At 46.1% G+C, this 27,593-nt stretch overlaps 1 protein-coding gene across 2 annotated transcripts in view; it reads left to right on the top strand.

Moving 5' to 3' along the window:
* LOC147886109 (putative 2-carboxy-D-arabinitol-1-phosphatase) overlaps nt 1-27,247 on the top strand; it is a 102,957-nt gene extending 75,710 nt beyond the window's left edge. For both annotated transcript variants that reach the window (XM_087395504.1, XM_087395505.1), the window contains 4 exons: nt 19,449-19,548; nt 19,641-19,780; nt 19,880-19,959; nt 26,968-27,247. In XM_087395504.1, the coding sequence (XP_087251630.1) occupies nt 19,449-19,548; nt 19,641-19,780; nt 19,880-19,959; nt 26,968-27,091 (444 nt within the window). In that variant the 3' untranslated portion in view covers nt 27,092-27,247. The remainder of the gene's footprint in view (nt 1-19,448; nt 19,549-19,640; nt 19,781-19,879; nt 19,960-26,967) is intronic.
* Nucleotides 27,248-27,593: the final 346 nt, after the last annotated feature.

The following is a 27,593-nucleotide window of genomic DNA, read 5'->3' on the forward strand; positions in this document are numbered from 1 at the left end:
GGCACTGGACAAAGGTGGGACAGTATGCATCAGCACTGGGGTGTCCACTTCAGATCATTTTCCGATTGTTTTGGTGGTTTCAGAGTCTCGGGCGAGAGGCCACTTTGCCAGTATCAGGATTCCAGATGCCTTCTAGGCAGAGGAGGGCCTCACAAAGGCAGTGCTACGGATTTGGGTTTCTCACTTGCAGGGTGGGCAGTCCTCTTCGTTAGATGTGGCTGCAGCCCTCACTAACATTAGCAGCTTTTATCATTCTGTTGCTGTGTTAGGAGAGATGGGATTTGCAAGAGAGGTTGCCATTCGACAGCAACTGACAGCTCTTCAGAGAGAAGAGCAGAAACGGCCTACAGATGCTTGGATTCAGGAGCGTCTTGCTACAGCAAGGGCTCATCAGTAGACACTTTTAGATCAGAGGGCAGAGTATGCCTTTCACGCCAGAGAGTCTTTCTGGACGCAGATCGGAGGTAGAGTCAACAAGCAGTTCTTCTCTACTCTTGGCCCTAGACATAGTAGAGAGTGTGTTTCGCAGCTTATTGACTTAGACGGGATACTTCAGACACATCCAAATGCCGTCATGCAGATTGCTTCAGATTACTATGCCTCCCTTCTGACTGCAGATCCTAATTCACAGGCCAGAGATGATGCTAGACAGGTTATTTGGCGAAACGTGGGCTGATCAGGACGTTGCGCGGTGGACGTTCCTGGGGGTCTTGGTGACCTGTGTGATTCTACAGACCGAAGACCGTGAAGCCTAAGGGCTTGCCCAGTGGGGCGTGGTGCAGAGTGGGATAAACGACGGACGGCCCGTGCCAGGGGTTGTGTTGGCTAAGCTGCGCATAAAGGGGATTTGGTATCAGAACAGAGACGTTAAGGGAGGTTGGGACTCGGCAACGGGTCCGATGTAAGGTGCTCACAACCGGAGACTAAGTCCGGAACTACTGGGCCCTTACACTTGGTATCAGAGCATATTCCGATGTTGGTGGATAGAGGTATCAGAGCCTCACTTGATGCACGCTTCACCAACATAGAGTTCAGGACCGCTCTTACTGCCCTTCATAAGGGTAGTTGTCCAGGGTTAGATGGGCTTACATCTTTTTTTTTATTTTTTGGGATGAGATTGGGGATTACATCATCTCAGCCCTGCAGGGCGTTTGGGACTCGGGTGAGATGCCGGACTCACTCTCGGAGGGTCTCATTCATCTTATCCCAAAAGTAGGTTGCAGAAATTTAGTGTCTCAGTGGAGACCGATCACCTTACTGGGCACTTTGTATAAGATCTTGGCAAAAGCCATCAGCCTACGATTGCAGCCCATCCTGCCAGATCTTATACATGACACACAGACATGCTTTGTCCATGGCAGAAGCATTTTTGATAACATATTCTCATTTTGGGAGGCTTCTGAGTGGGCTATGCATGAGGGCCATAGACTGGCAATTCTACTTCTAGATTTCGAAAAAGCATATGACAGGGTAGATTGGGGTTTTCTAGAGGGAACCCTTCTTCACTTTGGGTTTTCAGATTTGTGGATTAGAGGGGTTTCTGCTCTTTATAGGTCAGCCCATAGCCAGGTACTCATTGGTGCAGTCAGGGGAGACAGGTTTCAGATATCGAGATCAATCCGACAGGGATGCCCTCTAGCCCCCTTTCTATTCTTATTTGTGGCTGAAGCTATGAGCCTCTATATTAGAGCTCAAGCTGATATTTTTGGCCTGAGACTTTCGTTGAGACAGGAAGAGGAGCTGCTAGACAATGAGCTGGTAGATGACACTGCTATTTGGCAGCATATTCCGATGTTGGTGGATAGAGGTATGAGAGCCTCACTTGATGCACGCTTCACCAACATAGAGTTCAGGACCGCTCTTACTGCCCTTCATAAGGGTAGTTGTCCAGGGTTAGATGGGCTTACATATTTTTTTTTTATTTTTTGGGATGAGATTGGGGATTACATCATCTCAGCCCTGCAGGGCGTTTGGGACTCGGGTGAGATGCCGGACTCACTCTCGGAGGGTCTCATTCATCTTATCCCAAAAGTAGGTTGCAAAAATCTAGTGTCTCAGTGGAGACCGATCACCTTACTGGGCACTTTGTATAAGATCTTGGCAAAAGCCATCAGCCTGCGATTGCAGCCCATCCTGCCAGATCTTATACATGACACACAGACATGCTTTGTCCATGGCAGAAGCATTTTTGATAACATATTCTTATTTTGGGAGGCTTCTGAGTGGGCTATGCATGAGGGCCATAGACTGGCAATTCTACTTTTGGATTTCGAAAAAGCATATGACAGGGTAGATTGGGGTTTTCTAGAGGGAACCCTTCTTCACTTTGGGTTTTCAGATTTGTGGATAAGAGGGGTTTCTGCTCTTTATAGGTCAGCCCATAGCCAGGTACTCATTGGTGCAGTCAGGGGAGACAGGTTTCAGATATCCAAATCAATCCGACAGGGATGCCCTCTAGCCCCCTTTCTATTCTTATTTGTGGCTGAAGCTAAGAGCCTCTATATTAGAGCTCAAGCTGATATTTTTGGGCTGAGACTTTCGTTGAGACAGGAAGAGGAGCTGCTAGACAGTGAGCTGGCAGATGACACGGCTATTTTTTTGGATGCCACTCCACAGACACTCACCTCTTCAGGACAGCCTTGGATTTTTTTTGCATTGTAGCAGGGGATCACATTATATGGAACAAATCCAATGGTTTCTGGATTAGTGATGAGGTCACTCCAGATTGGGGTGCTGATATTGGCTTTACTTGGGTTCAAAGGGGAGTCTCTGTCAGGTATCTTGGATGCCAGGTTGGGGTGGGCATTTCTCCAACACACCAGTTCGCTCCCGTGTTGGAGAGCATTAAGAGGAAACTCCTATTTTGGAGTTCAGCCAAACTTGACCTTGCATCCAGAGTGGTGGTTGTAATCAAGGTACTGTTGGCTATAGCATGGTTTGTTTGCTCTTGTTGGTGCCGATCTACAAGCAGTATCACTCAGCTCAAGAGACCTATCAGGAATTTTTTGTCGAGTGGATTAGACGGCACTTCAGATGTGATAGCCAGGGTGGCTTGGGTGCCTCAAATTTGACAAGACAACAAGCCCAAATCAAGGGGCAAATGTATAATATACCCAAATTGAGGTGACTAAAGCAAACGTCACTGCAATGGACAGAAAATCTGGCAAAAGCCCCAAAATCTAAAAGGAAAAATATGCCAAAGAGAGGGCAAATTGGGAAAAGCCCCTAATTGTGCTACAGTTGCAAGTGTGATTCAATGTGCTGCAATTCCAAGCCAATGTCAATGCTCATGCATGCCAATGTGTACCAAATGCCCAAAATTGGCTGTACCAAGCCAATGTCACTGCAAATTTCAACAAAATTGACAAAACCCCCACCTTCTAAAAGGGCAAAAATGTCAAATTTGGGGCAAATGACCAAAAGCCCTAAATTTTGCTGAAATAAAGCAAATGTGACAAAAAATAACCTGCAAATCTAAAAATATCCCGCAATCTATCAGCAATAGATCCAAAATCCCGAGTGTTGGAGTGGAAATGAAGTCAAAATAGGGCAAATATTGCAAAAGCCCCAAAATGTGACCAAAAGGAGCAAATGTCACTGCAAAATCTACAAATGTGACACAAAAGCCCCAATCTGTAGAGCAAAATCACCTCAATGTCACTGCAATGTGTGCAAAAAGAGGGTGAAAACTTTCAAATCCAACTGTACCAGGCACATCTGAGTCGAGGGAGAGAATCCCAGCCAAATGGTGCTAGAGCAGGTTGGAGCACCTAGAGGAAGGCCCGAATGACTGGAAAGAGTCTAGATCTGAGCAAAAAACCTCCAAAAACAGTTCCAAGATGCTCGAAATCAACTTGTGACAAATCGTACAGATTCCTGGCAGCATCGCGCACCTGTCCATAACAAAAAATTTTCAGCCAAAATGGTGCGGGACAGGGTTGTTTGTATGCGGGCAGCTCAGAAATTTCAAAAAATGTTGAAATCAGACCTCAAAAAGTAAAAAAACAATCGCTGGACTGTTTTTCTGCTCATACAACAGGTTTCCGGCGATGAAATGAGGCACTGGACTGAGCTGGAGGAATATGGCAAGTAGGAGCAATGGGAGAGCACGAGGGAAGGTAGGTAGGAGCAAGAGAACCTACTACGATATCACTATTGGGTGCAGGAAGCAATGGAACGGGAGTGGAGTGCGGGAAGCAAACAAAAAGTTAGAGCAAAACGTAGTACTGCTCAAATGGATAAGAGGAAAATACAAAGGGTGGCCTATATGGCACCAAAGTCAACCATATGGTTGACCAGAGAAGTCCGAGATCAACCCTCTTGGTTGTAATTAAGGCTCGGCTTTGGCCAAGATGGTTAACCACAGTCAACCAAAGAACCAAGGTGCTGACTCCGGTCAGAGAGTGTTGGATTTGGTCAACGAGACTTGGCTTACGCTAAGAGAGTCAACTTTGTTAACCAAGATGCGCCAACCTCGGTTGGAGAGACTTGACCATAATTAAGGCACTTTGACTGATGGACAAGCCTCTCCCTAACCGAGGTTAGGCTTACTTAACCGAGGTTAAGTATCTTTGACCAAAGTCAAGACTTTGACCAAATGAAAGTAACTCTTTGAACTTAATAAATTAAATGAAGAACTCATTAATTATGATCAATTAATGGTCAACTTATGCTTTATTTACAGCTTGGTGGCAGTTGAGGGAGGAAGGCAGCATGGGTCAGGGAGGAGCAGCAGCTCCGATGATTTTTCTCAGATTAAGTTCCCTTATTATCAAACAAAGCTCTCCAAAATAGGTTGGTGATTCGGGGATCTCTATCAGTGACTATGGACATAGACATACAATGATGTTTGAAGACTTTTGTTAATACCTTAGCCATATGACAAGCTTTCATGGTTTTCCGAACATGTATAAAGTGTGCTTGCTTGTTGAATCCATCAATGTTAGATATCAATGCTCCACTCTCGTGTAACTACGCGGGAACCAGCTAACTCTACTTGTAAGCCCCCATATGAGGAAAACGCATTTGAGTAGCTCGGTTATCCGGGAGGTCCTAGTTTGGACACTAGATGGGGGCCAAGTGTGGCCTGATGGCTGGACGGAGTTGGGACACTGCCAACTAGGCTACATGCAAGTGCGGGAAGGCATCCCTTGACTGACCGCACTGAGGGTAGACGGAGCATTTCCCGGGGCAGCCCACTCTCGGGTTGCGGGGCCCGTTTAGGGTCCCAGATGATCCCGGATGGCTCTGGGCCGAATAGGGACTGTAGGATAGTTGCTGTGTTTTGCGCACCGATTCTATCGTGTGGTCGGTGGCCTATTTCGGGACCGACCCCCAGTCGACCGTTTTGGGCGGACTGGGTCGGTCACCCAATTGGGTCAAACCGACTACTACTAGTGGCTATATAAGAGCAAGCTCGTGAAGCCCATTTCATCACTGGCTACAGCAATCCTGATTCCTTAGCATCCAGCCTCCGTCTTCTACTGTTTTCAGCTCGCCATCGAAGCTTCTTTCACAGGAGCTCACGGTTGGGAGGCAGCGCCATCTATTGTATCAGTTCTACAGTAATCAAATTTTTGATTCTCCATACTATCTGTTTTCTCTCTTGCATATGAGATCCTGTTATCTGTTGAGCATAGACGTTGTATTGTTTTCTTACATGGTATCAGAGTCTGAACTCTAGCAAGAAGATTTGGTAGTGTGTTTCTGTTTGCGAAGCAGATTGTGAGAGATGGCCCAGCCCGCAAGACTGCGAATCCCACCATTCGGCGAAAGTGGAAAGTTGGACGGCTCTAACTATCCACTCTGGAAGTTCAAGATGAAGACCATTCTAAGCGCATACGAGCTTTGGGACACTGCTACTAGGGTGGACGTGAGGTCGGTTGCGAGACCGGGATCCGGCCAATGCAGGACAACAGATAGTACAAACTACGGATGAGATTCTCGCGTGGACAAGAAGAAATGTAGATGCACTGTGTTTTATTATCTGCAGTATAGGTGATTCCGTCATGGCGTTAATTCAACATGTCACCACAGTGGAGGAGGAATGGATGGTCTTGAAAAATCAGTACGAGATCACAAATCAGACGTGGATTCAGAATCTGGAGACTCAACTCGCGAACGAGAAACTGTCTGAGTCTGAAGCGGCAGAGAAGTTCATCACCAGGGTGAAGAATCTGCGCGATCAGGTGTCTGCGATTGGCATCACCATCACCAGCGAGAATCTAGTACGAAGATGCATACGGATTCTCTCACCAAAGTACGACGGTCTTGTTACGGCACTGAATACGTAGAATAGAAATCCGTCCCTTAACTTTGAGAATTTCAGCGCGATGCTTCTGGAGGAGGAGATGCGTCAAAAGATGAGGACTGGAGAAGATTCGGCTTTCTACGTTAAATCAAAGAAAGGTAAGGGTAAGGACTCTGGTAACCCATCTTCTTCTGATGATAAAAAGAGAAAGAAAAAGATCAAGTGCTTCTATTGCAACAAGACAGGGCACAAGCAGAATAAGTACCGAAAGAAGATTGCAGATGAGAAGAACGGAGTAAAGAAAGAGTCCAGCAACAGCGCGCAGGCAGTACCAGTAGAGCTGTTCGTAGCAATTGAGGAGATTTGCACGGAGGCAGTTCATGTACCTGCGGATGAACCGTGGATCATTGACAGTGGTGCATCGCGCCACATGACCAGTCGGAAGGATTGGTATACCTCTCTACAGCCGGTAGGGAATGACATCCTGGTAGCAGTCGGCAATGATGCAAAATGTCCAGTAAAAGGAAAAGGTACGATTGCTCTCAAGTCAGATGGAGTTGTAAAACAATTGTCCGATGTTCTTTATGTGCCAAATATCAAGAGGAACTTGTTGTCCGTTTCTATGATCACGGATCGGGACCTCAAAGTTCACTTCGATAAGAATGGCGCACAGATTGTGGATCTTCAAGGGAAGGTCGTTGGTAAAGGTACACGGCGCAACAACATCTACGAACTCTCAGCTTTTAGTGCTCGAGCGGATGTGAAGAACACTAAGCTGTGACATGAGAGGTTTGGTCATCTAAACCTTAGTTCTTTGAAGGAGATGCATAAAAGTGAAATGATTGCAGACCTACTACAGATCTGCCCGATGTATGTGAAGCTTGCATGATGGGCAAGCAGCATCGGCAGCCCTTTCCTAAAGAGGCCAGCAGGGCAAAGGCTCCTCTAGAGCTCATTCACACGGACCTCTGCGGAAAGATGGAGACAGAAGCTTTGGGTGGTTCCTACTACTTCATGACGCTGATCCAGTAGAAGGATATGGATATACTTCCTGAAGACTAAAGACGAGGCTTTTAGTAGGTTCAAGGAATGACATGTAATGGTCGAGAAAGAATCGAGGAGGAAGATGAAGAAATTGAGATCAGACAGAGGTGGAGAGTTCACATCAACTGAATTCGAGAGTCACTGCAAAAGTCACGGATCAAGAGGCAGAAACTCCCGCCACATACATCACAGCAAAATGGAGTAGCAGAGCGCAAGATGCGCGTCATCTGCGAAATGGGCCGGAGTATGATGAAAGGGAAAGATTTACCAAAGACTTTCTGGGCTGAAGCATGTAACATTGCAGTTTACATTCTGAATCGTAGCTACACGAAGGCTGTGAACAAGATGACTCCACTGCAGGCCTTTTCTGGTAAGAAACCTTCAGCTGCACATTTCAGTGTTTTTGGATGTGATTGTTTTGTGCATGTCCCTGATGCTAACAGGACTAAATGGGAACCGAAGAGCTGGAAGTGTATTTTCTTGGGCTACAGTGAAGAGGCGAAGGGTTACCGTCTCTATAACCCTGTTACCAAGAAGGTAATTGTAAGTCGCGATGTGGTCTTCTTAGAACAGTCGCATCAATTGGAGGAGGATGCTTCCTTCCCAGATAACCAGGACCAGGATATCCATCCAGTACAACCACCAACATCAGACCGAACTCCCCCAACGGTGCTTGGGAGGATTCAAGATAAAGAAGATGAAGAAGAGCCTGCAGAACCATAACAGCAACGGCCATTTCCGAAGTGGGTAAAGCAGCTTTTAGACGGCAGAGAACCTCCAGCCATTGAGGAGAAACCATCCGAACACCACCGGTCCAAGAGATTAGAGGAGCAAAGAAGGGCGTAGGAACACTTGGTCAACTACGCTTTGATGACAGAGGTGATCCGTGCTGATGAACCCAAGTGTCTTGAAGAGGCACAAGGTGATGATAGGTGGATGGAGGCTATGCAGTCGGAGTATGGCTCGATAATGAAGAACAACACTTGGGACCTTGTGGATCGACCACCAAAATGCAAGGTAATTGGCACCAAGTGGGTGTACAAGACCAAGTACAAGTCCAACGGCACGTTGGATAAGTACAAGGCTCGGCTCGTGGCAAAAGGATTTGCACAGGTACATGGTTTTGATTATTAGGATACTTTTGCTCCCACAGCTCGACTAACCACAATTCACAGTGTTTTGGCTTTAGCTGCCCAGGGAAGTTGGCCCGTGTTTCAAATGGATATAAAATCCGCCTTTCTGAATGGAGATCTCAAGGAGGAGGTATACGTGGAACAACCACCAGGTTTTGTGATCCCCGGTTTAGAAGGTAAAGTCTGTAAACTGAAGAAGGCACTTTACGGGCTGAAACAAGTCCCACGAGCGTGGTACTTACGAATTGATGCCTACTTTCTGTAAAACGGGTTTAGGAGGAGCCCATCTGATGCAAATTTGTATATCTTCAGAGGAGGAGGCAGGTGTATGATCGTGGTTCTTTATGTGGACGACCTTGTCATAACAGGGAACCATGAAGAGATGATCTCGCAGACAAAGCATTTGCTAGGAAGAGAGTTTGAAATGACAGACCTCGGACTTATGCATTTCTGTTTGGGGATTGAAGTTTGGCAAGAGCCGAAACAGATCTTCATTTCACAGCTGAAGTATGTTGGAGAGATATTGAAGGCATTTGGCATGGCTGAGTGCAAGACAGTTGGTACCCCTATGGAGGTTGACGTGAAGCTCTCAAACGAGGACTCATCACCACTGGTGGACGAAGCAAAGTACAGAAGACTTGTGGGCAGTTTGATTTACTTGTGCAACACACGGCCGGACATCAGCTTAGCGACTGGTGTACTAAGCAGGTTTTCCAATAAGCCCTGAGAGAACCATTGGAGAGCAGGGATGCGGGTGCTGAAATACATCAAAAGCCACTTAATTATGGCATCACCTATACCAAGGGCAACATCTTGACCGGATTGGGCAGGAGACGTGGACAGCAGGAGGTCAGTGACAGGTTACTGTTTCTCACTTGGATCTGGAGCTGTGTCATGGGTCAGCAAGAAGCAACCTACAGTTGCTCTTTCTTTTACCGAGGCTGAGTACAAATCTGCATGCTTTGCTTCTTGCGAGGCAGTGTGGTTGAGGAGGACTTTAGGGGACATGGGTGCAGTGCAGAACAAGCCTACGCAGTTATCATGTGACAATCAGAGTTGCATGGCAATTGCAAAGAACCCTGTGTTCCACGCTCGCACAAAACACATTGAGATTCAATATCACTTTGTACGCGAGCTCATCATGGATGGAGAGGTCGACTTGGTGTACTGTCCAACTACAGAGAATGCTGCGGACATCTTCACGAAGGCTCTTGGAAGAGACTTGCTGGAGAGGCATCTTCATCGACTTGGCATTGTGGACCGAAAAAGTAAGTTCACTTGCGGGTGGACATTGAGGGGGGTGTTAGATGTCAATGCTCCACTCTCGTGTAACTACGCGGGAACCAGCTAACTCTACTTGTAAGCCCTCCATATGAGGAGAAGGCATTTGAGTAGCTCGGTTATCCGGTAGGTCCTGGGTTGGACACTAGATGGGGCCATGTGTGGCCTGATGGTTGGACGGAGTTGGCACACTGCCAACTAGGCTACATGCAAGTGTGGGAAGGCATCCCTTAACTGACCGCACTGAGGGTAGACGGAGCATTTCCTGGGGCAGCCCACTCTCGGGTTGCGGGGCCCGTTTGGGGTCCCAGGTGATCCTGGATGGCTCTGGGCCGAACAATGACCGTAGGTTTGTTGCTCTGTTTTGCGCACCGGTTCTATCGTCCGTGTGGTCTCGGTGGCCTATTTCGGGACCGACCCCCAGTCGACCGTTTTGGGCGGACTGGGTCGGTCACCCAATTGGGTCCAACCGACTACTACTAGTGGCTATATAAGAGCAAGCCCGTGAAGCCCATTTCATCACTGGCTACAGCAACCTTGATTCCTTAGCATCCAGCCTCCGTCTTCTACTGTTTCCAACTCGCCATCGAAGCTTCTTTCACAGGAGCTTGGGAGGCAGCGCCATCTATTGTATCAGTTCTATAGTAATCAAATTTTTGATTCTCCATACTATCTGTTTTCTCTCTTGCGTACGAGATCCTGTTATCTGTTGAGCACAGACGTTGTATTGTTTTCTTACAATGACTGTCTAGATCCCATCATTTCATATGCTCTCTCTCTTTGAAATCTGCTCCCTTATTGGCACATCAGAATTTTCACTCTTTCCAAGCTTTCCTAGGTCTTCTAGAGAGCTGAAACCATCTTGGAAAACATCCTCTTCAAATTTTGCTCAATTTAAGTCTTCAAAGAATCAAAGAGTGGAAACAAGTCATCTGTATTTAACTCGTGATCAGTCTCTTCTCCATGACTCCTTCTCACGGGCATTTCCTTCTCCTTTGTACCCAAGTTGATTGGAGACATCTTGATCTACGAACTAGACTACCTTCTTCTTCTTGATTGGCATCATCTTCTTATGGTAAGCGATGGCTTCCTTACTCCCGTAGCATCCTGACTTTGGGTATCCATATGGCTTCAAATAGAGATAACATTGACTCTCACCCTTTTCATAGGTCCACAAAATAGGCGGACCTAGGCTAACTGCTAGCAATTTTGGTGTTCTAAACCTCGTAGTGATCACCAAGGTTTAGAAGAGGTGGGAAGCTTTGACACCTGGCACGTTTGCATGCGGTTTTGGACGTGGCTATCTATAGCTTTGGCTCTTCAGTGAGATCATCTTCTACCCTTCCGATCAGTTCGGGGATGAGAAGGCTCTCCATGAAAGTTGGACTCTTGCCTGTTGGCAGCAGCTTGCAAGTACCTCTACTTGGTGACGGTTTGGAAAAGATGAGCTCTGATACGGCCATGGTGTTGGCAAACCGATTGGTGGCAACTCACTCACCGACTTTGATCTTCTTTATATCAATGTGCTTGTTCATATAGGTGTAAGTTGCTGCATGTGTTGCAGAAGATGATCAGTCTGCCTGACTTTTGTCGGAGACTATGCGCCGATTTACATATTCGGGTCTCTATATTCTTATGTAGCTGAAGCTCAAGTCGATTGTTTGTCATTGTAGTGGTGTGGATCACTTAGGTCTTTGTGGCCTTGTGCCAAAGTCATTGTTAGGTCTTTTGTAAATTGCTACAAGCCTAGTAGGGTTGTGCAGTCAGTTAATCTTTATTTAGTGTGTTTTAATTACTCTCTCAGGTGACTTTTGCAAGTATCTTGTCATTTTATGTGTCACAAATTTAAAGATACCAACAAGTGGTATTAGAGCCACACCTAGAGTCTGTGAGTGTTTACTGGGTTTGTCTGATGACTTAGACCATGCACTTTTGGGCGAGAAGTTTCCCAGCTGTAAGGACCTGCAAGTCGTCAGTGGATTGTGCTTTACAATGGATAGTTGGTCCAAAGTCTCCACAACTAAGTTGGGTCTGCCTGAAGCATCTGTTGTCGGGAGAAACTTCACTTCTTTGCAAGCCTTCGTCCGACTTCTCCTTATGGAGAAGCGACTTGCAAATAACCAAGGCCTTGAAAAAATGAATGCATGGGATCTGAAGAATGAGAAGGCTCTTGGACTTCCGGGACGAGCTCTCGGGGTGGACTTCTTTCACCATGTTGACATATATATCGTAGATTGCGGCTCAAAACTAGAGTATACTAGAGACGTGGTTTGGCTTAATAGCTCGAAATTCAAAAATCATGCTCAAGCAAGAGCTCTTTGCTCTCCAGATGGGGGATGGAGACTCTCTGGCAACATGTCTGAATCATATGCAAGCAGTAGTAAAGCAACTTCAAGCTCCGTGGGTACGAGTGGAGGATGATGACGCCAAAGCAATTCTACGGACCAGCCTTCCACCAAGGTACAATGAGCTAATTACAATTCCACAGGTAAACTCTAATGCTCTAAGTTTCCATGACGTTGTCGCTATGTTGCTTAATGAGGAAAGGAGGGTGGAATGAAGCACTGCAGCCATAGGAGAACATGCTTATGGAATCAAAGGTAAGAGGAAGAACAAGGACAACGGCAAGAAGGTCATTGAAATCATTTGCGACTATTGTGGTCGTGAAGGTCATGAGGAGAAGAATTGTTACAAGAAAGCCTATGACAAGAAGCGCAAAGAGGCCAGTAGCAGCTTAAATGCTTGCATGATTTGTAAAGACCAGGGAGAACACTTTGCAGGATTGGGTCAGCATGAACCACCACCTATTATCAATGTGGATGCAACCTTGATGTGTTGATAGTTCTTTAGGTTTGGACAATTTTGGAGTGTGATCATTAGCTTTGTTCTCCCCTACTTGGTTTATGGGGGGGATTGTTAAAAATTTTGGTATGCTAAACCTCATAGGGGGTCACTAAGGTTTAGAAGAGGTGGGAAGCTTTAATACCTGGCATGTTTGTATGTGGTTTTGGCATGTTTGTATGTGGTTTTGGATGTGGCTATGTATAGCTTGGCTCTTCAGCGGGATCATCTTCTATCCTTCCGGTCAGTTCGGGGATGCAGAGGCTCTCCATTTCGGACTCCTTGCCTGTTGGCAGCAGCCTGCAAGGACCTTCACTTGGTGACGTTTTGGAGAAGTTGGTCTCTGATACTCACATGGCGCTGGCAAAGTGACTGGTGGTGACTCACTCACCGACTCTGATCTTCTTTATATCAGTGTGCTTTTTCATATTCGTGTAAGCTGCTGCATGTGTTGCAGAAGATGATCAGCCTGTGTGGCTTTCGACTCAGACTGTCAATTTACATATTCTATCATCTTATGTAGCTGAAACTCAAGTCGATTGTGTGTCGTCATGTTGGTGTGGATCACTGGATCACTCAGGTCTTTGTGGCCTTGTGTTGAAGTCATTGTTAGGTCTTTGTAAACTGCTAGAAGCCTGGTGTGTGTTTTGATTACTTTCTCTGAGGTGACTTTTGCAAGTATCTTGTCACTTTAATGTGTTACAAATTTAAAGATACCAACACTAACCCCAGTCCTATCAAATATCATTGGAATGAAAGCAAGGTCTGATATATAGCTGAGTCGTGCTATAACATAAACATGTTTCCAATGATTTATTTATTATTTGAATAGCCATAAACTGAAAATAATAAACAACATTAAATCCCACTAAATCACACAGAGCTCATAACATAAAAACGACAAGATCGCATGGGATGCAGACGAGGGTCACAGGTTAGCGTTAGAAAACAGAGGGTACAGAGAGAGGTTACTTGCTAAGGCCAACTCGCCACTCACGAAGTGGAAGCTAACCCAAGAGTATCTGGAGCCCAGGAATTGCAGTGGTAAGTTCAAATCCAAACTTCAATATCCTTAGTGTGTACTACATGGATGTGCAGAAAGTATATAGACAATGCACAAGAGAGAGAGATGTAGAACTGCTATAATAGATTTCCATCCAGACAGAATCATACACAAAAGAGATGTCTAATGTGCCACACTCTATAGCTGAGTGCTGACCAGATGTGGACCCTTGCACACTCAAAAGGCTGTTCTCCTACCTCCTTGGCACTTCCAAAATATGTAGGCCTTTGCTGCTCACCTAGAGCTTATGTGGACCCCTCGTATGTGTGCCCTGCAATCACCCCTTTCGACTGATCCTCCTTAGGCCTTCGCTGCTCACCTAGAGCTTATGTGGACCTCGTATGTGTGCCCTGCAATCACACCTTTCGACTGATCCTCCTGGACAGCCTTTGATAAGGCAGTCCTTGCTATGGATCCTCGACCTCCCTGCTGCTGTGAAGGCAGCCCAAAATGAGGCAGCAGTCAGCCACTTCCCTTGCTGCACCAATAGCCTCCTGGATGGTACCTTGAAGCAGGCTGGACTGTCCACAAAAACTGCTCACTGAATGGATAGAATGAGCCCTGAATGGCTCCCTTTTATAGGGCCCAAAGGAGCCCTAGAATACCCGATTTTTACAGACCAGCCAAGTGACCTGGCAGTCTGTAAAACCCGGCCAGATCTGCATGCTTCTGCTGCCCAGTCTGGCCATGTGGCAGCCTTCCACTGGCTCAGACTTATCCGACCCAGTTCCAGTCTATTTCCAGACTTCTCCTCGCCATTTCTCCATGCCAACCAGTCCTACACCTGCTCCTGGCACCCTGCCTGTATGCCAGACCTGCTTCTGCCTATTTGCACCTGGTTCAGCACTTGTTGCCTCTGTTCCAGACTACTCCAGGCACCCGTACAGCTCAGTACACAGGCACCACTTGTCCATACAGTTCCTGCTGGTTCCTAGGCTCTAGGCGACCTTGTTCCAGGCCTGTGCAATGGTGCCAGATGTTCCGTACATCCTCTCATGGTACCGCCTCTGATCCGTACTGAATTTGTCCTCTAGAGGCTCCACAAGCAGCCAGATATACTGTTTGGGTGCTGCCCACATGGCAGCCCATGTTGCAGCCCTGTTTTTTCTTTGTGTTCTTTGTATGCTTGCTGCCCACATGGCAGTCCATGTGCTGCCCATGTGGCAGCCTTGCTTTGATTGCCAGATATGCCCATGTGGCAGGCTCAAACCCTGCCCACAAAACGTGTCACATGCCTTGGTGCACCTCCCCCATGCTCTCCTCATTTGGGGGCTCACAGATGGGGAGCTGACCATTCCAATAGTTAGTTTGTACATATGCAAGGAACATGTAGAAGTTGATGCTTGCACGTGTAATTAGGCTAAAACAGTGTTGAGATGCCTTGGAACTTGTAGGATTGGATCAACATCGAGAAGATCGACTGTCACCATTTGGAACTTCTCCTAAGAAAATAAAGAGTAATCTTTATTAGAATTGACTTCGGTCAAAGAATGGTGAAGTTGGTTAACTAGGAATAAGTTTTATTGTTTTACTTTTGCCCTGCATCGGTAAAAAGGAGAATTGTGTTGGAATGGTCACCTCCCCATCTGTAAGCCCCTATATGAGGAGAGCATGGGGGAGGTAGACCTGGTGATATTGGGGCTGTCACATGGGCAGCACATGAGCTGCCATGTGGGCAGCTGTCAAAGAAAAGGACAGGCGTACGGCCTGCAACAGGGCCCTGTGAAGGGCGCGCTGACATCAGCAGGGTATGGCCCCACTGTACGGGGCCGTACGGAGGCTTGTTTGATGGAGAACAGGGCTGTTGGAAGCCTGACAGAGGGCGGGACCTGAAGTGGCTAAAGGCAGGCCTGCATGGCAGGGCCTTTGGGCCTTGTATGGAGCCTGCAACAAGGCTGGAACAGGGCCAGCAGAAGGGCAGAGGCCTGCGCCTATGGCGGGCTGCCACGTGGCCAGGCAGGTCTGTGGAACAGCCTCCAAACCAAGTGGGTTTACAGACTGGGAGGGGGCAGACTGGTCGGCCCAAACAGACCGAGGGGTCAGCCCTAACAGGTCGGTCCATTTCAGGGCCCCTTGGGCCTATAAAAGGAGAGGCATTTGGGCCTCCATAATCATCACTTGGAGCAGCCCTCAGGACAGCAGACAGGAGCAGCAAAGGGGGAGCCTTAGGCCTACATACAGGAGGACAAGGTGACCTAGAAGAAGCTGCAGACTGAGCTAGAGTGGCTGCCCACCTAGGCTGGCTTCCGGACAGCAAGGTGGAAGGGATCTAGACAAAGAGTCTACATATGCTCGAGGTGGAGCACGCGGGCTCAGAGATCTAGAAGTGTCAGGCTTGTAGTAGAAGGACCTTTTGGTATTGTATCCTGTCCTAGTTTCTAGACAGATGGAAATATAAAGTGTTGCTTCTATATTTGTCTCTGAGCATTGTCTATTTACTGGCTTGCACATCTATGCACATAAGTTAAGAAGTTTGTGATTCCACACCCCACATCACACTGTGTGAGCTCCTGGGCATTACTATCAGTCTTCCGCTGTGCGTACCCTCTGTTGGGTCATTTCTATCAAACTGTGGGGACGCCCACAAGGGACTAGAAATAGTCCAAGAACAAGGAATGCATGCATTTCGATAAGGACTCAAAATTGGGGAGAAAGCACAAAAAGCAGGTCGGTTCTTAAGCAAGGACAAGGGGGCACCTCTTTAAAAGAGGGCCCACAAGACTAAAAAAGACATCTAAAGCCTCCGATTTAGGAAGAAAAGCTTGAAAGCTTAGCTTTTATGAAAAAGTAGCATTTAGAAAGAAGGTCCTAGCTTTTGATAGGCCTAATCTATAAAAGAAATGCCTCTGGCCTCCCAGATGTATTCATAATTGTACTCAGTTCTATGCTCTTTAGTTGTACAAAGATTATTCTATTGCAATAAGGACCTTTGGGGGGTCCAGTCCTAAATTTTGGGCCCTAGTGCTGTGTTTTGCTCGTCAGCCTTCTCTCCCAGCACTCTATCTAATTGGTGATTCAACTTCCACAGCTCCAGCATGTATCTCGAGAATTGTATGGATTTTCTAGCACCGGGTTATAGTGGTATCAGAGCGTGGTTTTGCTACTTTCCTTGGTAGCAACAATCCACAAACCTTGGCAAAGACATCCGACAGGCGCATATCGGGAGAGGGGAGACCTCGGAACATCCGCAGGCAGGCGGATGGAACATCCGTAGGCGGACGGGCGGACGGAACATCTGCAGGCGGCGATGGAATAGACATAATACATCTACGTAGGCCTACGGTGGACGGAACATCATCCTGCAGGCGCGCAGGCAAACGGAACCGCAGACGGACGATTCTCCGCAGGCGGACTCACGGACCGGTTGAACTCAGAGCAGCACCCTTTTGGGAATGATCTCTCGGCGATTGAGTTGAGGAGATTTGAGGGGCTACATGTAATTATGGGGTCCCGGAGGATTTGGAGCAAGTCCTCAGTCCCTCATTAGATAGTACTGGTAGAGTTTGCCATGACACCACTCTAGATCGATGCCATATTTCAGACAAAAATATATCTTCATCGGAGTTGGGTCCTGCCCAGCTGAAGAAAGTTGAAGTTAGCATTAGATGGCCATGTATGTAGTACCCTTTTGTCAGAGTGATCTCTTGGCGGTGACTGAGTGGAGGAGATTTGAGGGGCTACAAGAATGGGACCTACCAGCCCCAGAGTCAACCAACGGTAGGAGGAAGGCCAAATCCTACCCAAGGTCCCCATCAATAAGTTGGGCCAATACTTCGAAGGTGATGATACTAATGTGGCTATCCCCATAACCTACCAAAGCCAAAAGGTTGATGCCATCCTGGATGGGGGAGCGGGTGTGAGTGTCTGCACCAAGGAATGCTGGGAGAGGTGGGGAAAACCTTCTCTTGAGCAGACCCACTTGGTAGTGAAATTAGCCGATGGTGGAGCTGTTGAACCCTTAGGAGTCCTCACAGGCATTAACATTGAGGTATTTGGCTTCACGTATCCCGTTAGATTTGTAGTCGTAAGTATGGGTTCCCGGAGGATTCGGAGCGATCCCTCAGTCCCTGATCTTATAGTATAGGTAGAGTTTACCATGACTTCCTCCAAATCGATGCCATATTTCAAATGGTAACATATCTTCATTGGATTTAGGCCTTGCCAAGCTGAAGACTACCGAGGTTGGCATTAGAGTCATCCAGAAGACTAGGTTGTAGGGCTTGGTATGCATGTATATCCAAATGGTATTAGAGTCAGGTTGGCATTAGAGTCATCCAGAAGACTAGGTTATAGGGCTTGGTATCCATGTATATCCAAATGGTTTGTGAGTTAGGGTATTTAGATGGATCGACTACCGCCTTTTCAACACAATTTGGATGCCTCGCCTTCTCAGATTCCACAAGATCAACCATATGGTATGACCATATGATACGGTTCCTCATCTACTCTAGTTCTATACGTCATGGACTTGGGGGGGAAGGGACCAGGACCAAGCTCCAGTTCTATCATGATTACTTTTTACAGTATTCGAGGATGGCGTGATTATCAGACCCTAGTACTTGGAGGATAGACGAATCTCACATGCATTGAGGATTGCCATTGGACATCTATGGCCCTTGTCCCACTAGTTGAGGATTGAAACAAGGAGAGCCACATGCACACCTACAGAGCAGGGATTTGTAGGCTATGCACAATGGAGGAGGTGGAGATAGGGAGCACCTCTATGTACATGGCCATGATTTCACTGCCTTTTTTAGGAGGGACACAGCTTTAGGCCACTTTCTCGGCTGATCCTTTTTCATGATTAGTTCTGCATTGGTCTCTACGTGCGATGGCATAGACTCTCTTGTGACAGATCAGACAACAGGAGGTGACTGTTCCAAGGGAGACAGAGCTAGACCAGACAGCGGCATGTCATAGACATCTACATGTTCGAGTCGGCACCCTATCATAGTGAAGTGGAGATGGAGGAGCTAGCCAATATAAGGAAATAGTAGATCAGCGAGAAGAGGAGCAATGGAGCCAAAGCTACATAGACCATGCACAGTGCAGACAGACCAGAGCACGCATGATGGAGCTCTAGTGTATCCCGTATCTACTTGGCAGAAACTGTTAGAGTTGAGGTATCACTCTTGATATGGCCTGCCAAATACAATGATCAGGGAGGCCACGCCCCTCACCACTATGAGAGACAACCGACAGAGGCAAATCTGAGATATCCTCATATCCTATCGGAGGACTGCTGAGGCATGAGGATCGTAGTTGACTACTACTACATCTTTTGTTTTCTCTCATGATTTTTGAGTTTCTTAGTATAGCAATCAGCAATGGCCCTAGCGAGCCCTTGCTTCAGCCCATGGTGGCTTGTATTAGATACTTTTTTGAGTGCACTTTATCTCATAGGCCCCTGAGGCCTCTAGTGGACGTTAATCTCTCTCTCTCTCTCTCTCTAGCATCCATGTATGGAAGATGTTCATTGCTAGAAGGCTCTTTGAGTAACCCAGATAATCCAGGATGCTGTAAGTGCAAGGGAATGGGATGTTTGTCTAGGCTTTGGAAATCATAGCATTCACATGTGTACGGCTGCCATTCACATATATTCTGAAGAAGGCATTTGACATATGTCATATTGTTGCATGTTCATGGCTTGTGTTAGACCATGGGTCTCCCAGGCTGCCGAGCCATTGTTTCATCTTTCTGTGTACATCATGGGAACCATCCATGACTGGCTTTGGTCATAGTCTGAATATGGTTCTTTTACAAGGTTGTGATTTTGTTTGTTCCAAAGTTGACTGTATAAAAGCTGAGTAAAGCCTTCCTGAACATGATGCAACAGTCAAGTGCTGAGCTAATCTGGAGGGGGAGGGAGGGACCTTTGGTCTTCTTGGACACTCTCAGAGAAGCACATCTACACTTCCTGGAGGGAATGAAAAACGGTTAGCTACAAAGACAGTTTGCCTTTCTTCAGCTGCTGCCATTAAACACTTCTGCATGTTTGTAAATTTTGTGATCTCGTTTTTGCTCACAGAGGATGCCAAACAACAATTTCCAGATGTTTACAAAGCATGGAGGGAAGACCCTGCCAATTTTCAGGTTGAAGGTGTCTACCCCGTTGTGGAACTCTGGGGAAGGGCAAGGAAAGCGTGGGATGAGATGTTGTCGGTAAAGGTGAATCTCAAAGGACTGAATGATCTGACCCTCGTGCAAATATAAACACTGTTCTTAGCCTTTATATGAATGGGCCCACTAATATCTGGTAATATGCAGGGGCAGACGATCCTCGTAGTGACCCACAAATCCATCCTGCGGGCTCTGATTTGTACAGCTCTTGGAATGGGTCCTGACAGGTATTTGTAGCCCAACTTCTGCAACTTGTCATGGAATATTTGACCTTTTCACTCTCTAGGCATTCTTCTTCTCGCGAACTGACTGTCACAGCTCCTTCTTGTAACATATTTTCATCCAAGTGCTAGTCTGACTTTTGGCCATTTTGTATTTGGTCCAGTGGCAGCAATTCTTAATGTTTTTATCAATAAACAAGAAGCAAGTCAGCTGGTTAATTAGTACTCTAATAATGGTTACTGAGTTACAAGAATATAAATCAGAACCATTCCTATAGTATACAGAATAAAAGTGGGGGTGGCTATGGGGAAATGGACTCTCTAAGGTGTTCTGACTTCTATCGAATCAATTTAGAGAGCTATGTCAAAGATATTTCAGGTCTTTCCTTGTTACTCAAACTCTCCTTTCTCACAGAGACCAGGCTTGGCTCCACTGGCCCTGACCAGCTTCTTCGTCTCCTCAGAACTTTGGTCCTTTGTTTCAGCTTCCAGGGCACAAACCTCGTGCAGGGCAGCTACTCCCTTGAGAGTTTTGGTGCCTAGGGCCCTGGATCTCTACACAGGGATCCTAGAGGAGTACCCTCTTAGCCTGGAGGTCAAGGTGTTATCTGCAGCTCCTAAAAGGGGTACGATTGGAGCAGTGGGAGGCTCCACCCAGCCTTTTTGGGGCTTTAATTTTGATGCCACAAGAGAGGAGCAGCGGCCCCACTTCTCTTTGACCTAAGGTCCAGATGATGGTGATGTTGGAGGATTGGTTGGGTTAGCAGGGACAGAAGTTGTGGATTTCACATGGCCTCATTGCCACGTTTTAGTTTGCCTTCCCTAGAGACAAACATGGTTTTGGTTGTGCAGTGGTTGTGATATGCCTGGAGATGAGCAAGAAGCTCTGTGAGGTTTCACATTGGCCTTAGGGTCAATGTGCACTCCATTTGTTATTGATGACTTGGTCCCTCATGGTGGGATGAAGACAATATGCCTCATATGTGCGGCCACACGGATGTGGATTACTCCCCTTCCAAACCTCAGAAGTGGCCTTATAGGCTTCCAACCATCGAAAAATCTTCTTCATCACCCTTGACTCTAATGAGTTGGAGCATATATGGGTTTCATGATTGTGCACGACAGCAACCACTACACTTGATCCTTTGTCAGGAGTTGCAGAATGCCCTTGTTGGGCAATCAGTGGACATCTTGTTGCTTCGAGAAAAACTCAACATCATGCATAGCATGAAAATCCGGTCGTAATATACCACTCACAAAGTCTGAACAAATGAAAAACTAGATAAGGACCAGGACTACGACTGAAAATGCTACATCAAGCATATGATCATCTTAGAAAAGAAAGGGCAGTCTCTTCACTCTATGGGAAATATCGTCCTCTTGGTCGAAGAAGACCTAGAAGAATCCTGCATTCTAGACCAAATAGCCATCACAGTGTGTACGATATCTACCCAAATGTAGGCCAAGGTATGAGCCAGATGGACTTGGATGCCATCGATAGACTCTATACATCTAAATCTCCAAATGTGCCAAATAGTGATGCTCACTACCAGGGGATAACAAAACACTATGACATTACTATTTATTTTTTATCATAATATGGATAGATAAGTCCGAATACTTAGATGGAAGTTAGTAATTGCAAGGGCAGCGCCTATGCATGTAGTCGCAACTGTTTTGGTTCATACTCGGATAATGTTGGAAGCATCGCATGTATTGTGAAGTCCCGAATGTCTGCAGTTATCTGTTCATCCGTTCCGATGTTACTGTTTTTGTTCATCCGTTCCAAGGTTATTGTTTCTGGACTTGCTGTAGTCCTCTCTGCTTTGGAGAATGATTCACAAGCCGTCATATACTTAATACAAGGAAGCATTGGCTATTTCGCTATCATTTTGGAAATGAATTCTCAAACTTATGAATGCTGTATTCTTGTTTCCGAATGTAGAGCACTGAATCTGATTTATTGTTTAGGCAGAATTGTAGATTAATTCCCTGCGCACCGGCGATCCTGCGAAGTATTGGGTGCATGATGAAGGAAGCGAATGTTTGGGCCAAGTAGCGGTGCACCGGAGAATGAACCAGAAATGAGTCGAAGAGTCTTCCGATGGAGTTCATATGTGAGCACGGCAGTCAATGTCGCCATAGTGTGGAAGGGCACGTCGAGCCGAAGACGGCTATAAAGGGGAGAGTGCGTTGCCTCTTCACAAGCAGATCCAGATTCTGGAGGATAGAATCCGGTACTTGAGAGCTCTTCAACTTAAACCAGTCCGCTAGGGCAAGACATCGAAGAAGCCACAATTGATTTCTCAATGTCAAGTCACGATATATGATTTGCAGCAGCAATTACTTGAATTTCATTGAGAATTAGTGGGTTCACAAGAAGTGGGCGACGGTTATTGCACGCAGGGGGTGTGGCAAGTTGATGAGTTTCCATATGAGTTACATGTATTTCACGCTGTGAAAGGGTTGGAAGGCGAAGAAGAAAGCAATCATGTCAAAGCCGGACCAATCCAGCGCTTGCTACCCACAAGGGAACGGGCAATCGGAGAGAGCAAACGAGATTTTGACAAATATCTTGCAAGAAATAGTTGGGCGCAAGGATTTCGTGCGATGAAAGAAGTTGAGTCATGCAATGTGCCTTCCTGTAAGCATTGTGGGACCGGTAGACACCTTGTGAGCTCTTCTAGTGCATCAACAAAGTCCAAGCAATATGAGATCCAACGCCTTTGGAGTTGCATAAGGATCATACAAGGCGACATCGAAACGTTGAGGGCACTCTAGGCGACCGTGGCACCCAGGAAAAGAGGTTCCCATTGGTCATCCACGATTTAGGATTTTCGAGATCTGATTCATGAACTGAACAAGCAGATACGTGACTTGTCTTGCGACTAGTGGTTCCAAAAAAGGTTAAGTCTGTTAGAAAGTTTCATGGAGCCATTGTTAGCAAATGTCAGACTTGGAGGAACTGGAGTCTGAAGGATCTTCTCGTCGTGTCGGACGATAATATTTTACTAGATCCTGAGCTAGACAGGAGGATGGCACGTTAGGAGAGCCTCAAGTTCAACCTTAGTTAGTTCCAGAGGTTGGAGTTGAAGTACCGATTCTAGAAGAAATTCTGAATGCAGATCATGCGAGTTTGGAAGACAATGATTGGATTCCGGGTGTTACAGAATCAGGAGGTGAACCTTCACGTTCGGGAAGTTCTGAGTACCAGGATGCTGAACAACCTGAAGGTGCACTTAATCGAGGGTCTCTAGTTGATGCTTTTATCCGAGCAACGTATGGTCGTCATGCTACGTTGGGGTTGTGCATAGCAGCCCGGAAGCAATTGTTTGATCCTCTCCCACCACAACCGACCTTGTCCTTGAAATCTTCCTTGGTTGGAATGATTTCCTCTTTGCTGATTCTGATGTTGCTGAGGATGATGCTGATGTTGATTCTAACTTTGCTGATGATGACCACTTTTTTGGTATGATCTACCTTTGCCTCTGCCTCTATCTCTGCCTCTGCTTCTGTCTAAAGCTATGAATTCTTTAATTCTAGGGTACCCCAAGTTATCAAGAACTATATAAATAGTCATGGCTAAACCATAGGGTTAGAAATTCTATTTGCCATCATGCAAAATCCGAAAGTCCGTTCGGCGAAATTTAGTGGAAAAAAGAATCAAGACCCTGATAGCCACAACGGGCAATTCGAAACCTGTGGATACGGACCACTAGCTGATGAAGTGAAGGAGCAGTTGGCAACCTCTTTGCTTGGAAAGGGGATGCGCTGGTTCATCCAATACGGCCTAGATCATTTTGTTCATTATGCAGCATTGAGGAATGCCTTTTTGGCAAGATTCAGACAAGACAAGACAAGACACCAGAAGCAATTCTGAAAAAGCTTCAAGAACTGAAACAATACATCCTTGTAGAAGACTATGCCCAAAAGTTTCGAAATTTGAACCAGAGGTTAGATGAACGACAGAGGGCAACTGAGGAAGAGCTTGGAATTATTTCGCAAAGGATTGAGTAAACCATTGCGAAGCGCCGTGGCAGGAAGAGATACTCTGAATGATGAGACGACTTCGACAACATGGTAGCGGCTTCACAATGTGCTGAAAGAAGATTCGGTATGATGAAGCGGAAAACAAAGCGAAGAAAAAGAAAGGATTCAAGGCATTCAGACTCCAAATCTGATTCCGAATCCGATAGTGAGGAAACGGATGATTCAGATTCCAAAGAAGACGATTCTGAATCGGAGGATTTGGATGATGAGGACAAGAAAAAGAGAAAGAAGAGTAAGCAAAAAAGAAAGAAGGAAAAGAAGCTGAAGTCCAAGGAGACTAAAAGAAAAAAGAGAAGTCTTCGTCTTCCGAGGGAGATGAACTCGAGGAACACTTGAAGACTATGGGGCATTCGGAAGCAAGCTCTGCGGAGAAACTCAGTTGCGAGTAATGTAATCGGAAAAATCACGACAGTGCTAGATGCTGGTATAATCCCAATTACAGGGGGGGACTCCCTCCTCATTTGCAAAGTAATGCAACAGTAGCACCACCACCTGTAGCAGCAAATCAAGTAGGGGTGAATGCTCCACAACAGGAAAGGAGTCTGCCCACTCCGAATTGGGGGAATCAACCTCGTCCATACAATACAAATAATGTTCTTGGAAATTGTACCTATTGTGGACAAGTAGGACATAGACAAGGACCGGGTTGCGAGCTTTGGTGCAAGCATCGGAATGATCATGGGATACTAACTGTATCATACCAGAATCACCTCAACAACAACAACAATCACCAAACGAAATGAACAGCCGCCGGCATAGGCGAACGCTGTAATTATACAAATTAATGAAAATTGTTTAAGAAAGGAAGCTAAAGAAATTATTAAACCTGTCCGAAGTGGGAAGGTAAATCTAAGTGCTACTTTGCAAGTGGCCTGTGACTGTGCAGGTTGTGAGAAGGAGACCGAGATGTTCGGAGAATAAGGCTGTCCCGAGGCACTTGTGGTCATGAGATCCAAAGGGAAGATCCCTGGGAATAAAAAGCTGCCTGTGGCAGACCAGTCAAAGCACCCAATTGATTGGGTTGAGCAAGATCGTGCTCGGCAAGATCTACTGCAGGTTATTGAAGAAGTTTATGTTGTTGAAGAAGGAAAGCGGAAGAAAAAGGGTATTTTCGAAGACCAGAAGATGGTTCCGAAAATGCCTGCAGCTAGAAGTGATGAAGAAAAAAGACAACCTGAAGAGGCTAAGCTAGTTTCAGAAAAGAAAGAGCAAATGGATGTTTTCAAAGGAGTGCAGCACAACCAGCTAAAGATACTATTTCCGAGCACAAACACGAGAGTGAACACTCGGTGGGAGACATAATTGCAAAGAGGAATAGTGCAGGAGAAGCTAACCATGAGGAGTTGTTTCAGAATCTGTTAAAGGCTAAAATTAATGTGACTTTGGATCAAATCTTGACTTTTGTCCCAGCTTTCAAAACTCAACTTTTGTCTTAGTTGGGAGACACAAGTACAAGCCCAATGGATAAGGCAACTGCAGCAGCTAAGGTAGTAATGGAGGAAGAAGAACTAGTACCGGAAGTTTTGTTGGATGGTGGGTCTGGTGTGAATATACTATCTGAAGAATTGTATAAAAGGTTCGGTGTGAATGAATTACAACCAGCGCCTTTTCAAAGTCAAATTGGTGGATTAGCCACTTGGATAGTAAGGGACCACCCCAGAGCGGGATGTCCCTAGATGGCGCCTCTGGCTTTGGGAGGGTAGGCCCTTGAGAGAGGTCCAGTGGGATCTGAGAGAGTGGTTCCGGCTTCCAGGATCGGCCTTACCGAGCAAGTGGATGAGGTGCCCTTCTTTTCCTATACGACACGGATTGGCGGCTTTAGATGGACTCTTTGTTTTGGACCCCTTTGAAGGGAGAGGCTTTGGGTCACCCAGAGGGTGCCTTAGGAGGTCCGGTCCAGGTTTTGGATGTGGTTATGGTCCAGTCTGCGGCCGAGGAAAATCTCCTACTTCTTGTGGCTGGTCGCCCACAGAGGCTTGTCCATTGGCCCGTGGTTGGAGCAGATGTGGGTGGAGGGCCAGTGTCACTGTTGCTCTGCTAGATGTCTGGAGACGATCCCTCACTGCCTCTAGGCTTGTCGTAGCGCAGTGAGGATTTGCATGGGAACGTAGCAGTTTGGAGACTCATCCAAATCGTAAGTGCTTTCTTGTATTTGTTTTGGAAGCTGTGTAAGGCTTTCAAACCTCCCATAACTCTTCTTTCCACTCATCCAGTCCATTTGTAGTTGTTCTCAAACTCAAGCCCCAAGTATTTGTAGGTTGTGACTGCTTCTAGGGTTTCCTCTTCATAAATAAAGGACATTAGCTTGGTTTTGCTACAGTTGCAGCGATACCCTCTCTTATGTGCATACGTAACTATGAGGCGGCCTGAATCGGCCCATCATTGGGCAACATGAACATAAAGGAGCTGGGAAGCAGGCTGTAATTGATGAGGTTGCCTGTAAGGCTTCCCCCCCTGCCCCTCAACTAGTCTCTACAGTTAAAGACATAGTTCACTTGGAAGCACAAACGATCAAGAAGGATGACTGTGAAGGTTGATGCAAAGGCTAGTAAAGCTAACATCCAAGAAGAGATCAAGGAATACGAAGTCAGATGTGAAAATGCACTGAATATTAGAGTAGGGGGCTACCTGAGAGCTGCTACAAAGAGGAGGACTCTTTCAGTGAGACTCTAGCACATGTCAAAGAAGCTATGCCTACATTGAATGGACGTTTGATGATGAGGATGATGATCGAGCAACTAATATCCGACACTTAAGGGACATGCAATCATTACAATTAATTCATGAGATCTACGGATCAAACTTCTTCGACAATATTACAAGAAAGGGACCAAGATATGGACAGAGAGAGAGAAAGAGAGAGAGAGAGAGAGAGAGAGAGAGAGAGAGAAGAGGGGGGGTGGATCCTTATTTATGCTGATGGTAGCTAACTCATGGTTTTGTGTTGACAAAAATTCTATGTAGGTTCCGAGCGCTTGATATAAACAACGGAGGCATATCTACTTTTACTATGAATGAAAAGGGAGAGCCCTTATTACAGAATTTGAATATGACAGCCCATCTATATATGGATGAGGTAGGCTACTAGTGGGTTGAAGGCCTTCATACTATCTCCTAATAATAATTTCATTTTGTTTAAACCTGTTTATTATATAGATCATGAAATTAATTCGAATGTACCATATATGTAAATCAGCTTATACACCAATTGAATGTATATGAGAAGTGCATAATTGTCATTGAAGTTCTAGTTTCAGAGTTGGAACTGTAAGTCTGCCTTGAAAGAGTGAATGATTGTGTCTCCTGGGCAAAAGAAAAGACTAGTCAAGGTGCTATGCATACGTACATGTGCATGGATTTGCTCCACATTCATGGACCTATGGGCATCACTACATATGCATGTGCCCATTTTTCTGATTGCACCTGCGTAAGCAAGCATACTTGTGTGCCTTTCCACTCCTGTGCACATATACACATTCACGCATGCCCATTGCTGTGTTTAAGTACAATTATGCACACATTGACAAATACATATTTACGAGTGATTGCATGTGTAGTTTCATGGTGGTCAGGCAGATTCTATGACAAAT

Source organism: Dipteris shenzhenensis, chromosome 24 (genome assembly GCF_047967505.1).
Source record: "Dipteris shenzhenensis isolate YYH24624 ecotype China chromosome 24, Dip_SZ_1.0, whole genome shotgun sequence".
In the NCBI taxonomy this organism is placed as follows: domain Eukaryota; kingdom Viridiplantae; phylum Streptophyta; class Polypodiopsida; order Gleicheniales; family Dipteridaceae; genus Dipteris; species Dipteris shenzhenensis.